Here is a 16150-nt window from a genome sequence, read left to right as displayed (position 1 = left end):
TCATCTGAACTTCTTCAGAAAAAGTTTGTTGGTGGAATGGACAGTGTGCAGGATTTCTTTACACCTGAATACCAATAAATATACATTTGAATATTAATTTTAAGTATTGAATTATTTGTAGTTAATAATTTCTCCCTCTGTTCTTGTCTAGTCAAGTCAGACTGTTGAGGCAGAAGTTAACTACTTTTGCCTCCCAGACTGTACATTGCAAACCTTTTTAAACCACTATGGCAAGACGCTCCAAACCCAATAGTGAAGGTCTACAGTAGGCTATGTGCCTAACATTAGAATAAGTATGTGCCCCCCTTTCTTTGTGTGTGTCCAAGGAGCTGATTGGACTGAAGGGTGCAAATAAGGGCAGTTCATCCCCAGCTGCTAGGGGCTCTCTTCTTTCAACTTCCAGGTTTTCTGCCAGCTTACATGACCAATTCATAGATTCATTTTACATAAACAATTGAACGTGAGATCACTGCACATATGCGTATGGTGGAGTTTTTTGGTACCTGAAAGAGAGGGGATTTTTCCCCCTTAGAAGACAGTTACGTCAATTTAATGGCGGTGCTCCGCTAATTACCGGTATGTGGGGCCGGTCTGAGCCAAAAAATGCCCGGGCCGTTTCGTTCTCCCAGTCCAGCCCTGTCTTCCTGTATACTCTTTGGACTTCAGACTCCTTCTCTAAGGAAAATAAGCAATCAGTTAATCAAACATCAAATGACTGGCTTTCAGCTTGTCTCACGACAATTGATGACATCTGTAGGATCTCCTAATAAGAATGGTATGGGCAATTACTCAACATCCTCATCTCATGATTGTCACATGGGGGGGGCATTACTCAATGGTTTGAGTGCCCACAAACAGAAAAACAAGACACATTTATTTTAATGTTTTTAATCATAACCAAATATTGTAGAATTTCCTTGCAAACACAAATGAATTCCTGAACTACTTGTTGTGAGCCAATGCATTCAATTTCAGCACCTCAGAATTTAGCCTATTTTCCAACAAGGCATAGGCCTAGGCCTATCCATAGGCCTAATATTAAATGTGCTTTACAAATCTTAAATTGCTTTAACATCTATTTTATAATTGAATGCAGGTGGCAGAATTGTTCAATTGTATAGTAGGCCTACTGCACGGCTATTTATTTCGTGATACGGATTTTGCTGAGGGGTGGGTGGGCTAACTAGTTGACACTTCTGCCCAACTAGATGGCGACAGAGCTTTCACTGGTAATCGTTTCAAATTATGGCGAAGGAGAAGAAGAATGCAACATTAACACATAGGGTGCATCCCAATATGTGACCTTGCCTCCTCCACTTGTGCTTGTCTCCTCGTCCCGCCTCCTGGCCCCTCCTCCGTGGAGAAAACCATAAAGTTTCCCAGCTGTCAGCCTCGCCACAACAACTTTTGAGGGACTGTTTTTCATTCACCATCCCAATTGCAAATGAGAAAAAGACTTTACAATTGAGCTTTTGCAAGATATTGAAATATAATGCTGTTGTCAGTGATGTCATCATGACGAGAAGCAAGTGGAGGAGGCAAGTGGAGGAGGCAAGGTCTCATATTAAAACGCACTCATAGACTGAGGAGTTTCTGGTTAGCCTATGTATTATTGATTTTAGTTAGGCTAGATAGGTTAGGACACTGGTTCGGCATGTTGCGTTCGTGTCTGGAGCTGACCTGTTGCACTAAAAGGTTAATTTGTCACTAGCCAAGGATGGACTTTGAACACATAAATAGTTGCTTACTTAGATCTGGGCTCAAGGTATAGGCTAAATCGTTTGAGTAAACTAGGCCTACTAAAGATACATAGGATTTATTTTCCTCTACCGTCGTATTCATATTCGAAAAGGAGGGTAGGCCTAGGCTATTGCTGTGTGAAATTGATGCACAGTTGAGTGTCTTACCCCTGACGATTTTACACAATTGTGAAAAAATCGAAATTGCAGCCGTTGTATCAACACGAGTGGGGTGAGAAAGTTGGAGGGAAAAGTAAGTAATCAGCACTACATTTAATTAATGTATCATCTGTCGTAGGGTAGGGTAGTAGCCTATAGTAGGCCTATGTTCTGCATCCAGCGATTTCATGCATCAAAGTTTGTTTTAATATCCAACGTGTAGCCTATAGACTGATAGGACAAAGTTCGTATTTTCAATGCAAGCTGTATGACCAGCCTCGCGACGCCATCCTCACTCCACCCAAAGATTTTGGCTCCGCACAATTGACGGAGTCTAGTATGTGACACCCTCACATTGAAACCGGCATCATTTATTGTTTCCCCTATGCAGTGCAACTGGTTATCCGGCAGTTCCGGCCCAGTGATGGAGATGCCATCAGGGCACTGTTTGCCGATGGAATTCAGGAGCACATCAACCCCTCCTTCACCCACGCCATGCGTCAGCCGCTTTACCTCGTCCTCACCCTCTTGTTGGGTGTAGCGGGGTACCTGCTGGGCGGCTGGCTCATTGCCGTCTGCTTGGGTGCTCTTTGGCCTGGACTAGTCTACTGCTGCTGTTACAGGTTGTACGCTGGATTTGTCAGGGCAAAATTGCGCACGGACATGAGAGACATTCAGCGAAGCTACCTCAGCGACCCCGACAACACTTTCCTTGTGGCGGAGGCAGATGTGAACGGGCGGCCTCGATGTATGGGAATGGTTGCAGTGGAGGGGAAAACTGAGAGTGGAAGCGGGAGGCGATACGGCGAGCTGTTCCGCATGATTGTGTCGTCGGAGTGTCGGCGCGCGGGTCTCGGAACCCGTCTGGCACACAGCGCCGTTGACTTCTGCAAAGAGCGCGGCTTCTTCAAAGTCGTGCTGCAGACGAGCTCCACACAGCGAAGCGCAGTGGCACTGTACTACAGGATGGGCTTCACGCTGACGCACACTCACACCGACACAGAGGCACCGCAATGGGTCACCAAACTCATCAAGGTCACCCTGCTGAGGATGGAAAAAAACTTTTAAACTACCTCACCACTGTCACATCGCTGAGGATGATGAAAACCTTTTAACTTCACCACTGCCCGACAAATCATGCAGCCCATTGTGTCGTCATTTACTGATTTGAGGCATGGGTGTAGCAGCAAATTGTGGGCCCTATGTACAATCAGCTTCAATGGACCCCCCAGCCACATAAATGACACCGTTTGTGGGCCCCCTAAATACTGTACATGGGGCCCTGATAAATCAATAACACCCCGTCAAATGATGCAGCTCATTGTTTCTTTCTTCAGTGAGAAGAGTAGAGTAGGCCTATAGTAAACTGACATAGGTGGCCCATAGGCCTTATAGTAGACTTAATTTGTGATCCCACAAGAAATTAAAAGCCTAATATGTAATTTTAGTAGTTTGCATTCACAAATGTTATTTCAGAACTTAATAATTATAGAGCCTAGGCCCTACTAAGTAGTACAATTCTATCTACTGGTCTCATCAAAGTACAGTAGTAACGGCTATGTTTTGCTGCCTAAGTTGTTAATGTGTGTATTTGTTGGATCTCTATTCTTCCTGGGGTCCACTTATTCAATAAAATCAGTCCATCAAAGTTGTCATTAAAAGTTGAAAATTAAATTAAACAAAGAATCAATACAACATGTAACAGAATACACAAAAGACATAAAGTCAGTTACACAATTAACAATTAATACAGCCTGTTATTAAATATAAACCATTGTAAATAGGCCTACTGGTATAATGCCTTTTTAAAATATCTTAACTTGTGTTATAAAACTGTCTGTAGAACTTATTTCAGTGATAAAAGTTGATTTGATTTGATTCTTTAATGTCCAAAGGTGTGGAAACTTGTCTTCAGTTTCACCATTGTAAAAGACATACAGTTACACATTACACATTCAAAGACATTACACATTTAAGACAGACACCCCATTCCACGCAAGAACAATCCGGGAAACCACTCCAGTAAATGAATGAATAAATAGGTGAGATCTAACAATGTAAGAAAATACAATAAGATATTACAAGGAATAGCAAGTAAATTCATAGGTAACCATACCACTCCAATAAATAGATGTTTACATAAAATAGCCTACTAGTCATAATGACTCATCTATGATATAAATCCCTCTTGTTAATTATGTTAACTGCATTTGGGACAAATTATTTCTTAAGTTCCTAGTGGCATTAGGTACTCTGAAGCGCCTCGCAGAGGGTAAGGGCTCAAATTCGCAGTGCAGGGGATGGGAAGGATCACTAATGATCCCCAGTGCTTTCCTTCTCATATTCTCTTGGTACATAGAGTCCAGGCTCCTCTGTGGTTTCCCTATGATTTTTGTGGCCATCTTAATTACTCTGTTTGGTTTGGTCCTCCCCTGAATGTTTAAATTGCCATACCACATAATAATATTGAAAGACAAAACACTTTCCACCAAACTCTTGTATGTCATTTCAAGTACCGCACTGCTTACCCCAAAGCTGTTTAACTTACGCAGTTGGTACAGGCGTTGGGAGCACTTTTTGTAAATAAAATCACAGTTTACCTTAAAATTGAGTGCACTGTCAATGTATGTAACCAGATACTTAAAAACATTGACTATTTCGACCTCCTCCCCTTTAATGAGCAGGTGTTGTGCCACGTCTTTGTCCATTTGAAAGGTTAACACCTTGGTCTTACTCACATTTATATGTAAGTGACTAGATTGGCACCACTCTTGAAGTCTTGACACATGATTAGAATAGGCTTGCTCTCTCTCCAAGTCCCCTTCTAGAAGAAGACCGGCCAGGGCCATGTCATCCGCATACTTAAATAATCTAAAATAATCTTGATGTATCATGAACTCATTCGTGTCAATAGAGAAGAGCAGTGGTTACAAAATGGTGCCTTGTGGGTGATCCCGTGTTCAGTACAATTTCCTCTGATGTATTGCTTCCCCAGATTACTCTCTGAGGCCGGTCAGAGAGGAAGTCTCTGACCCAGTGTATGCTACCTCCATTAACCTGCAGTCTCTACAGCAGGATACAGTATGTATTTGCATAGTGTTGAATGTAGATGTGAAGTCTATAATGTGTTGGAGTTTGCAGATGTTTAGCAATACTATTAAACAGGGTGACACTTGCATTATCTGTCCCGCTTCTGCTTTTACTGTATGGCATACTGTTCCATACAGGGATTGCTCTGTATCCCACTGTTCGCTACAGGACATTTGGTATTAACTCGGGGTACAAATGTCCACATCAGTGCAGACCTTGTATTTTAAATATGGGTGTTAGAAGTTTTACAGAATCTGCAATATTGTTTCAGAGGGGTTTTATCATTTAAAATGGCCCGTTTGAGGTCAATAAAGAGGTCATTAGTTTATCCTCAACTTTTAGTCAGTGCAAAGTAGAGTGCATGTGTGCTGGTGTACTCTGAGCATTTGAGAATTAGCCTTACTCTGTACTACCCGAAGTTTTGCAAGATATGTTCTAGATGTATAAGACCATACTATGTTGCAATACTCCATCTGACTCAGAACCAAGGCACTAATCACTCTTTTCATTAATGCTCCAGTTGTCTCTGGCTGGTCATTCAAAATGGCGGACATGGAGAAGAGCTACCTATTCATGTATGAATAGTGTAAATCATATGATAAATATTCATGGAAAAATATCCCATTTGTGAATGGCCAGCTCTCCCGTGCACTAATAGTAACTTTGTCATTATGTGTGGAAATGCACAGTGCATGTCGCCTACACCGCTACAAAATATTAAAATATAGGCCTAATGCACCATTAAATGTAGTTTCACAATGTTGTTAAATGGTTCAGAGGTGGTTCATTACCATAGCTGCTTTTAGCTGTTCACATATTATGTTGCTGTCAATCTCACTGCATACACTGCAGCTTCAGTGAGCAATTTTTAACTCAAATCTGTCAAAGGTCAACAGCATTGGCATACCTGTAGGTTACTTGTTAAAAGCTGTGCTGCTTAAACAAACCAAGTGTTCTCTCTCAGGTAAAAATAAGTAAATAAACAAACAAACAGATGGAACATTCCATTCACCATAGTAATGCTACAGCATCCATGAGCAAGAATAGTGTAACAGTATGGAAAATACAAGTATTTATTAATTTTACTGAACTAAACAGTCACAAACAGATCATAATGAACAATAGCATTAATGAACATCATTGCAATTAACACATTATAACAGACATACCTTTAATTAGCCTATGTAATCTATGGAAACATGTATCATTGTTGACAAACCATTAGGACTACAGAAAAGACCACATGAAACTTCCTCTCACTGACCAATGGCATTTAAATATTTTTGTGATGAAGACATTGTAAGCAAAGGTTTCCAAGTTTAACATTATTGCCCATTACTAGTGTGAGAAAGATATGATATGAGAGGACATGAGAGGGACATAGAGCTGTGATAAAAAATAAAATAAAAAAACCTACATGGGGAGCTGTGACCAGAGATGCTCTCAGGTCTTTTTCCTCCTCAGATGCAATGTCAAAGGTGCACTGTGTATGATGGCAGCCAGAGCAGGTATTGCAACTATGCTGCTCATTGAAACTGTGCTGTCTATTGCCAAATTTAATCTTTTCATGAATATTTACATTTTCATTAATATTTTAATGGACTAATATTTACTATTACGACCAAAGTATAGCAAGGTTTGCTGCTAAAAATGCCTATTTCTGGAAATTCTAAATGGCGGACAATGGAGAAGATCCCCCTTTTCATGTACGAAAACTGCAGTTTTTCCAGTCATAACGAATCCTTACAATTTGATGGTGCTATTAAGTATTTTTGAACAAGGTAACATTTGTGAATGGGCATCATGAATTCTGGAAATGAATTAATAAAAATATACACAGTGCACCTTTAAAAGATAGAGCATGTACTTTTTATTAAAGGTTTATTTCCAGAATGTATGCTTCCCATTCACAAGTGTTATCTTTTTCATGTGTATTCCATTATGACTTGAAAATGTACACTTGAATAGGTGGATCTTCTCCATGTCCGCCATTTTGAATCACCGGTCATAGTACGGTATGACCGGTGATTCAGTAGGCTCTTGGGCTGCAAAACTTACTCTGCTTGGGTCAGACCAGTAAATGTTAGTTTATTACTTTGTAAATGTTCAGAAAAAGGTTGAATTGGTGAATGGACACCATACATTTTGAAAATAAACGACTGAAATCATACTCTGTCATTATTCCAGTCCGGAGCCCGAGCTTCTCCTCAGCAATGCAGCCAGTCTTCTTTTTGCTGAGATGAGTTTTCATGAACACAGATATAATCTTGTTCTTTTTTTCAACAGTTGGTTTCATGACCAACAATGCTGGAAAGTTATGAAAAATGTCTTCTTTTACAAGTGCGCTTTACAGGTATGCAACAATCACTAAAGTAAAGTAATGTGAAAAAGGTTCAGTGCAAATGATGTATCTTAACATTCATGAAACGTGTTTTAAAGTTTACAAGAAAATGTGTCCTTTATTTAAATAGTAGTGCAATGATCATCATGCCAGTGCCACACATTTTACCAGCAGCAACTCGCTGATGCAATGTTTATCCACCAGAGGGAATGAGCAAGCCCAAAATAGAACACATGTAGAGCACACAGAGGAGAGCATGCTATACACCTGTACCGGTACATGAAAAAAGCAAGCTGTCGTGTTTGAAGACAATCCTCCTTGGGCAAAGTCAAAGTTTTTCATTGTGCAGTTGTGTCATCTACATGGATGAGGGGTTGTGCAATTTGCAATGTGCTGTCTCTATGAATATGTGGCTTCATTTTCTTAGCCTAGAGAAATGTCCAACAGTGGTCGGCAGTAATATTCATTGGTCCTGTGCAGGGAAAATGGTGTGTGTTACATTAGCACATCCTGTTGACTATCCAGCAAACAGTGGTATTCACATAGCATAGCATTGCCATCCGTAAGCTTCCTGTCAGTAAACTTGGGAGGGATGAGGGAGGGGGTGAACAAAAACACATTACTGCACATAACGAGCAGAGGTGGACTTTCCATCAGACAAACCTAGGCAATTTCCTAGGGCCCCGAACAAGGTCTGTCCTCCATAGGGGCCCCAACTGTCACACCACAGTCACTGTAAACACAAGAAGTAGGCTTGATCTTAATTTGTCACTTATGTTGACCCATTTATGCCTAAAGCACCTGCAAAAAATGCCTCCTGAATGCCTAAGCCCTTTTTGGGAGAGTTGCCCTCAGCCTATAAAAACCTAGAAAAATATGAAATAAGTTACATTTGAAACCCTAAGACCCTCATCTAGCATTAGCATGTGTTCATTCAGCTGTGTTACTGTATGTCTCTCTCCTCTCTCCTCTCTCCTCTTCTTCTCTTGTGTCAGTTTTGGGTTGTGATGCCTTCTGCCGATCCAGCAGCACTAGATGCTCCTCCTTGTTTCTCCTCCTCGTGCTCTTTGTATCTTTCCCTCCTCGTCCTCCTCCTCTCATCCTCCACTTTTTCCCCCCTGAGTAGCCATAGCAACAGACAGTCCATCACATGCTGCATTGGGTGATGTAGTGTAAAGTTGTGCTTCGACTTGGCCACCTTAGGCTCTCCGCCCGCTGGCTGGACTTGGTTTGCTTGGCCTTTGAGGGTGGATGTGGGTGGGCAGCATACACACACACAAAGAAGCCCTGGAGGCAAGCGAAATGCCAGCCACTGATGAGTGTCTCTAGCCAGCCATGGAGTGATGATCCACAGAAGACAGAATTCAACCTGATGCTGAACTAAGATACTGGGACCTCTTAAACTTGAAAATAACAGTTTATTTTTTGTTTTCTCAGACAGTATTGAAAGGCTATGTTGGGCTCTGATGCCAAATATTTCCAGTGAACTGTATCCAAAGCTTAAAACTTGTATAAATGTCACCAGATGACATCATACACTAGTTTGCATCATCATTTATATTAATTAAAGAATAGTCAAATCAAAACCCCAATACCTCACAAAATGAAGACCTTAGGCCTAGGTCATAACAGGAAATTCCCCATTCAAAATCCCTCTCAATACAAAAATATTTTCAACACATAAATAAATAAATATGGATATGCATATTTCTGTACACACAAGCCCTCTCTGTCCATCTCCAGGTTCCGTCCCATGGGCCTGGTGGAGCGTATCCAGGCTATTGCTCAGAACGTCTCAGACATGGCTTGTTGGATTTCAGCCATTTTGTTCCAACTGTTGTAAACCCATTTCAAAATCATTTTCCAAACTTACTATGTGTTGGCTAGAATCCAGCGTGTTCTTTTTAAAGAGTCAGAGAGCATGGTGTCCAATTCTTGATTTTAGCGGGTTTATTTATCCAAAGCATCTGGCATGAAGTTACAAATAATTAAAGCATTTTTGAATTCTGTTCTTCTGTGACCTCACCCTTACAGCAACAGCCTAGGAACATTCTGTCTTTCCCTATTGTATCTGTCTTTTTGTAGTAGAGTGACCATCCCCCGTCTGTCTCCAAGCTGTGGGGGCTTCCATTGTCTCCAGGTAGATCTAGCCCCTTGGCCAGACCTCCTGAGGTGTGTCTTGATCACACAGAGAAAGTGGGTTGGATGTGGCTGATAACCCTTCGCAAAATATACAGCATATGATCATGACCCTTATTAAACATTCTCAATGTCAATTTACAAAATATATGCCATATATTTTCAGGCTGAGAAGGTGGAGCAGATCCTTCAGAGGAGACAGAGTGCCAGCAAAGGTATCTGCTCAGACTGAGCAGACGAGTCTCAAGAGAGCAGTGAAAGAGGCATCAGAGTCATGTCTACCTCAACGGCTTCAATGGCTGTTTAGAATAATGCCCAAACAAGACCAATCATTAATCTCATTCAATTAGCTTTTTCTAACACACCAGCAAAATTCTCACGGACCAATGTTGCATTAAAGTAGGAGACACTTGAAGAAGCCACAAGAAAACACGGTATGCACCTTGCAGCTTACAGTGACAGATGAGACAACAGCAGTACACTGACAGATGAGTCTTCATCTTTTATTACTTGATATTAGCCCCCATACCCTTGGTGTGCTTGGTATTGTGCAGGCAGGTGCTCAGCCTTGCTCAACCCTTAAAGCAGAGGCCATAGTAAAGATATATGTTCTTTCATTTAATCCATTCAGCTCTCAGTCTCACTGATAATGTTTTGTCAAGCGGAGTTCCTGAAGGCAGCGTGGTATTGAAATATGCTCCTCAGATACTCAGTCCAAGACAGCTAATCCCTCCTGACTGTGGGGCTCAGAGACATTGTGCAGGAGCCATCGTCATTGTTGCAATTAATATTCTAATGGTACAGAATGGGCTGTAATCCTCTGGATGTGATCACAGGCCTGTGTGTGTGTGTGTGTGTGTGTGTGTGTGTGTGTGTGTGTGTGTGTGTGTGTGTGTGTGTGTGTGTGTGTGTGTGTGTGTGTGTGTGTGTGTGGGAGGGGGAGAGAGAGAGAGAGAGAGAGAGAGAGAGAGAGAGAGAGAGAGAGAGAGAGAGAGAGAGAGAGAGAGAGAGAGAGAGAACCACCACTCATGCTTGGCAGGTTTCGAGAGCAGAGCTCCCTCAGCCAGTGATGCGTAATTAGGAAAAGCCAGAGCACACTGCCAACGCCATGAATATGCACAGGAATTTGTATTTGTATAACTATGTGCACACACACGAACGCACACATATGCACACACATTTACATGCATGACTGTATACACACATGAACTGTACATACACATGCTTAGATGTACATTCTGAACCATGAAGCCTTTGTGCATGTACTCCAGTAGAGTCATGAAAAAAATATTAGATGATTGCACACATGCACATGTACAGACTTAAAAGGACTTTTATCTGTGAGTTATTTTAATAAAAAAACTAATGTCCTGGTATTCGGCCCTGGTTGAGCTAAGTTTTTGTACATAGCCAAGGCCAATCTTTCTCTTTTTCTTGGAGAACCTTTACAGTAAAAAGCAGGACAGCTGACAAGAGCCGCAGGGCAAAAGATATACCTTTGAAAAGAGAGATCAAACGAAAGATCCTTCAAATCCTTTTTGCCATATCTGTGAAAAAACTTTTAAAGAAAGTTTCATTTATTTATTTATTGGAAATGTGAACAAAGCTGTTTTTTTCTGTGCAGTGAGAGATGGCTTGATGGGCCAGTGTGACGTCCCAAAGGATCCTCTATACCCAGACTGCCCCAGTAAAGTTGACGTGAGTATTTTGCACTCTTATCAATTATGCAGACGTATTTTAAGAATCCAGTTTTGTTCATCATCTGTCAATAGTCTATAATGTTTAAAGAAACATTCTTTCCCCCAAATTTTGAAATAATGGTTGCAAAAAAGTATATGAATTAACTTATAAAAGGAGGAAATGGACTTCATAGTGCCACCATGCCTGGGTTACTACAGCACCTACAGTTGTACATTTAGATTGGCGAAAAACCCTCTTCCAACCAATATGGTAACCACAGGTAGAAACTACATAGTGTATGTTTAAATTCATCACTTGTAGATGCCCTTTCCCTCATTTAGACTTTAAAGAGAGTTGTTGAAGAGAGTTAATTTGGCACTAAAGCTTTTTATTTAACAGGTTAACTATCAAAGGCACGTCATACTGTGGAAACCTTTATTGTTGCAGTGGATGCGATCCCGGTGGATGTCTGACCCGTGTTACAGCTTCTATGGTGTGGACGGCTCCAGAGAAGGTGGAATGTATGAGAATGGTCACAGGCTGGTGGCCAGGAGTGGCACTGCAGCTACGTTCTCACAGCCAAGTAAATAATGAATGGAATGAATGCCAAGCTTTAGCTGGGATGCCAACCCACAGTCTTTACACTGGGAGATTCTGTACAGTGTAGGTACACTTGGTTGACACTGACACCAGATCACAAGTTTTATTATTACTAACACTCCTCCAAGACTTAACATGTGTCATGATTTCTGGAAAGGTTTAGCCTAGAAGTAGGTACACTCATTCACAAGTGATGAATGCAAGATGGTATTTTCCTTACAGGGGTTTGCTTTAAGTGTGCCCTCTTTCTCTCTGTCCCTCTTTCTCTTTCTTCTCTTCTCTTTTTCTTCTCTGCTGTGTCTGTGTGGGAGGGCACAGGGCCATGTTCAGGGGGATCAGGGCATCAGGAGAACTAGCTAGCACGGTCAGAGTCAGAGCCTGTTTCATACAGACGACACTGTAGGCTTTTCAGCCCCAGAAGCCCATCTCATTATAAGACGCCGCCTGCAATAATACTGACTCATTCACAGATAGAACAATATATTGGGCTATTTTTTGCTTCCCTTCTTTTTTGTCAGTTTATGTAATACTAAAACTGGGGATGCCATCTAATTTTTTTCATTGTCCTCGATAATGTCATTTAGGATATTAAAATTCTTATTATTTCAGGCTCTCTATTGCAGTGACCTCATTACATAAAAAGATATTGAAAATATTAATCCCAAAAGTTCCCAGAGCATTACTATGTGTACAAGGTTATGACTAGTACTGTAAAGTTATTTGGTTACAGATTTCAATGCCAAGGATGCAACACAATTGTATTAGAATTTTATTTATGCTTTTATTACATGTGTAAATGAAACACAACAATCTATTTTAGCATTTTGTGCCCTCTCCTAAAAAGTCTGTCCCTAATCACCTGTCAACTGTAAAGATGTTTATTCACCTAATGTATGGCTGTAGTGTTTTCAGACAATGTAACACATCCTTACCACCTCCACCTAGTCCTGGACTGGTAATCTGGCATACAGGGCATTTCCCAGTGGGACAACATTCCTCGGGAACCTATTTTGTTGAGTGCAGTGTTGTTTTCATGACATTGTGTGATGTCTTGAGGTGGCCAGATATGAGCACACACACACCTCCCATGGCTACTTCCTGTGTGCGCATGGGAATCAAACGCAGGAGAGATTTTTATCGTGCCCAAGACGTTAAAGATATTGATTTTAGTGGAGCCACTTGGCTTCTCTATGTATTCCTGGCAGACATAACCCTGAGTTGGCTACACACACACACACACACACACACAAACACACACACAAACACACAGGACAGCTCTAATCACAGCTTCACTCAGCTGGAGCGGGAGACTAACAGCCTTTATTTTACTAGTTTTGCCTTAAGTGCTTCGACACACACACTATATCCCACCACCGCTAAGGGCTCTAACTAGCGTCTGCAACAAGCGATCGTTTGATCTAATGGCACCATCACTCCTGAGGTGTTCACGCTGGTGTTGGTGGAGGCTAACGTAGCTGCTCCATCTCTAAACGAGCCAACTGAAGTGAGGAGGGTTTGTGTGATGAGTGTGCTGTGTGAAAACCAGGTTTTGTGATGTGTGTGGTGACGAGAAGAGTATGTGCTGGTGTGTGTAGAATATATTACAGAGAAGTTCTCAGTTCGCTGCAACTGGGTTTGGGTGATAGGGCACGTCTGTCAATTGTTTCTTTCTTCTTTAAATCCCTGTTACTGATTCAAAATAGTCCCTTACACTACAATATTACTATATTTAAAATGAAAGGAATGACACTTTTGCATTACTTTAGTTACTTTCACCAAAATAACTGAAGGCCTAAATATGGATCTGGCGATTTGTTACAGTGTAAATCAAGCTCATTAGTCATGACTTTTTCATCTCCAACCCAGGAGGTGTTTTTGGCAGCATGCAGACTAAAAACTACCAGGTTCAGGAATAGCTTCTTCCTGACCCACCACACTGAATATCACTAAAATCCAGTTCATTGTAATGCATTTGTAACTTGAGTTATGTGGCAGTGTAACTAAGTAAATGTTACAGATTGTTGACCTGTAATGCCTTACATTACTGCTTTACAGCAAAAAGTAATGCATTACAGTAATTAATTACTTTTGTAATGCATTACTGCCCAACACTGGTGATGATCAGGTGTGGAGCTAATTTGCTCACAACTCCTGTATGCAGGGCCGGTGACAGCTTTTTGCCGGGCCCAGGACAAAGTCATCTGAATGGATGGTTCACGTTAATTAGCCGTTTCAGTCTCTATAATTACCATAGCCGTAATGACCACTAGTTGACATACTGTAGTCATATCAAGGTAAAGAATTTGTCATTTTTTTATGGGACTGGCCATCCGATGCCAGCCAACATCCGATTAACTTAAAGACGATCCAAAGAATTAAAATGGTCTGTGCTGGTTAATCATAAGCCCATGTCATAAGCCCATCTCACACTTCTCATGCTCTGACTGTTCTGAACCAACCTGCATTTTTCTGGACTGAAGCTGTTTTATCTCTTCGTTTTTGTTGCTATTCTCCTACTGTATGTTTACACCTTCCTGTTCATTCCTCTCTCTGCGACCTTAAAGCCCTTTTCAGAGATGTAAATGGTGAGGTGTGAGAGGTGTGCTAGGATGGCTTTTAAAAAGCCATTCATTGTCTATAAGCAGCTAAGGTGAGTGAAATGACAGGTTAGATCAGTGGTTCCCAACCTTTTTCTTAAGGGACCCATGTTTTTACTATTGAAAGCTTTGGTGACCCAACCACGCGAGCGCCCGCACGAGACGGAGTCACAAGATGCCCTCTGTTTCCTGGGAAAACTAATTTTAGTTATTTTATTCCTCAATTCGTCTTTGGTCAAATATAGAATAAATGTTTAATGTAGCACTTACAATTTGCTGCTTCTATACATTTATTAGTTAAAAGCTTTGTCATTTATTCAACATGGGCTATATATATTTAAAATGAAACCCCTTAAAATCAAGAGGGCTCTGCGACTCCCTGTGGATCTTTGGCGACCCATACGGTGGGTCTCAACCCATAGGTTGGGAACCACTGGTGTAGAGTACAGCAGTGGACTCCAGGTGTATAGTGTAGAGTACAGCAGTGGACTGAGGCTCCAGGGGTCCATTTCTCGAAAGCGTCTTTGCTATCGTCATTAGCAAAGTCCTTCTTAAGAGCGACTCAACTCTCTCTCGACAGCGACGCTCACAACTAAATCCAAGGGAACGGTAGGGCGGTCTTAAGACGGTCTTAAGACGGTTAGCAACGAAAAGAATCGAGAAACGGACTCCAGGTGTATAGTGTAGAGTACAGCAGTGGACTCCAGGTGTATAGTGTAGAGTACAGCAGTGGACTCCAGGTGTATAGTGTAGAGTACAGCAGTGGACTCCAGGTGTATAGTGTAGAGTACAGCAGTGGACTCCAGGTGTATAGTGTAGAGTACAACAGTGGACTCTAGGTGTATAGTGTAGAGTACAGCAGTGGACTCCAGGTGTGTAGTGTAGAGTACAGCAGTGGACTCCTGGTGTATAGTGTAGAGTACAGCAGTGGACTCCAGGTGTATAGTGTAGAGTACAGCAGTGGGTTTGTTCATAATATGTGAACACACACACAAGAACCAAACATGGGAACGCAATTTCACGCGCACGCATGCATGCACGCACACACATACAGTACACTATACACACCACTTATTCATTTAAACACACACAGCACGCTGTCCGTTCATGCATTCATTACAAATGCACGCAAACATGTGCAGCCACACAGTAGATTGGTATTGACACTGGGGCTTGTGGTCTGGTGTATAAACTAGCTCATCAGTTCCAGTTGCTGTCCACCCTGCCTACTTTGCTGAAGCTGAAACTCTTCACCTCTGAACTCCATCCCTCTCTCCCTCTCTCCCACTCCTCATCCCTGTTTCCCACTACCCATCCCTCTCTTCCTCTCTCTCCCACTCCAGCATCCCTCTCTCCCTCTCTCTCCCACTCCACATCCCTCTCTCAAACATTTTCTTAGTCCCAATGGAACGTCTCTGCTCAAACCATGTCACTGCTTTGAACACGCATCTACCCAAGGCCGTTGGAGCTGCTCAAAGTGGATTGCTTCCCGACAAAGTGGGTGGAGTTCCCAAGTTCTCAGGAGCTCAGAAAATACTGCTATTGCTCTTGACTAGTAGCAATGCCGAAGGTGTTTCGTCACTGAGAGGGTGCTGCCAGGCTAGCGTTTCATTACCACAGTCTGTTTTATGTCTTTTCAATTTTCTTTTCTGATTCTTTTTTTCTTATTGGATTTTATTTTCTATTTCCTTTTTTTATTTTCTTTGCTCTTTGCTCTTGCTTTTCTTTCTTTCTTTCTTTCTGTCTTTCTTTCTTTCTTTCTGTCTTTCTTTCTTTCCTCCCTACCTCTCCTTGTTTAACTAGTT

The 16150-nt window shown here is 41.7% G+C and overlaps 1 protein-coding gene across 1 annotated transcript; it reads left to right on the top strand.

The window, feature by feature from the left end:
- The first annotated feature begins 969 nt into the window (after nt 1-969).
- On the top strand, nt 970-3195 carry LOC134460751 (N-acetyltransferase 8-like). Its single transcript, XM_063213282.1, has 2 exons — nt 970-1992; nt 2290-3195. Coding segments are annotated over exons 1-2 (678 nt in total). The 5' UTR covers nt 970-1991; the 3' UTR covers nt 2967-3195.
- Nucleotides 3196-16150: the final 12955 nt, after the last annotated feature.

This window comes from Engraulis encrasicolus, chromosome 2, assembly GCF_034702125.1.
Source record: "Engraulis encrasicolus isolate BLACKSEA-1 chromosome 2, IST_EnEncr_1.0, whole genome shotgun sequence".
Lineage (NCBI taxonomy): Eukaryota > Metazoa > Chordata > Actinopteri > Clupeiformes > Engraulidae > Engraulis > Engraulis encrasicolus.
This window is presented reverse-complemented; position numbering and strand designations above follow the sequence as displayed.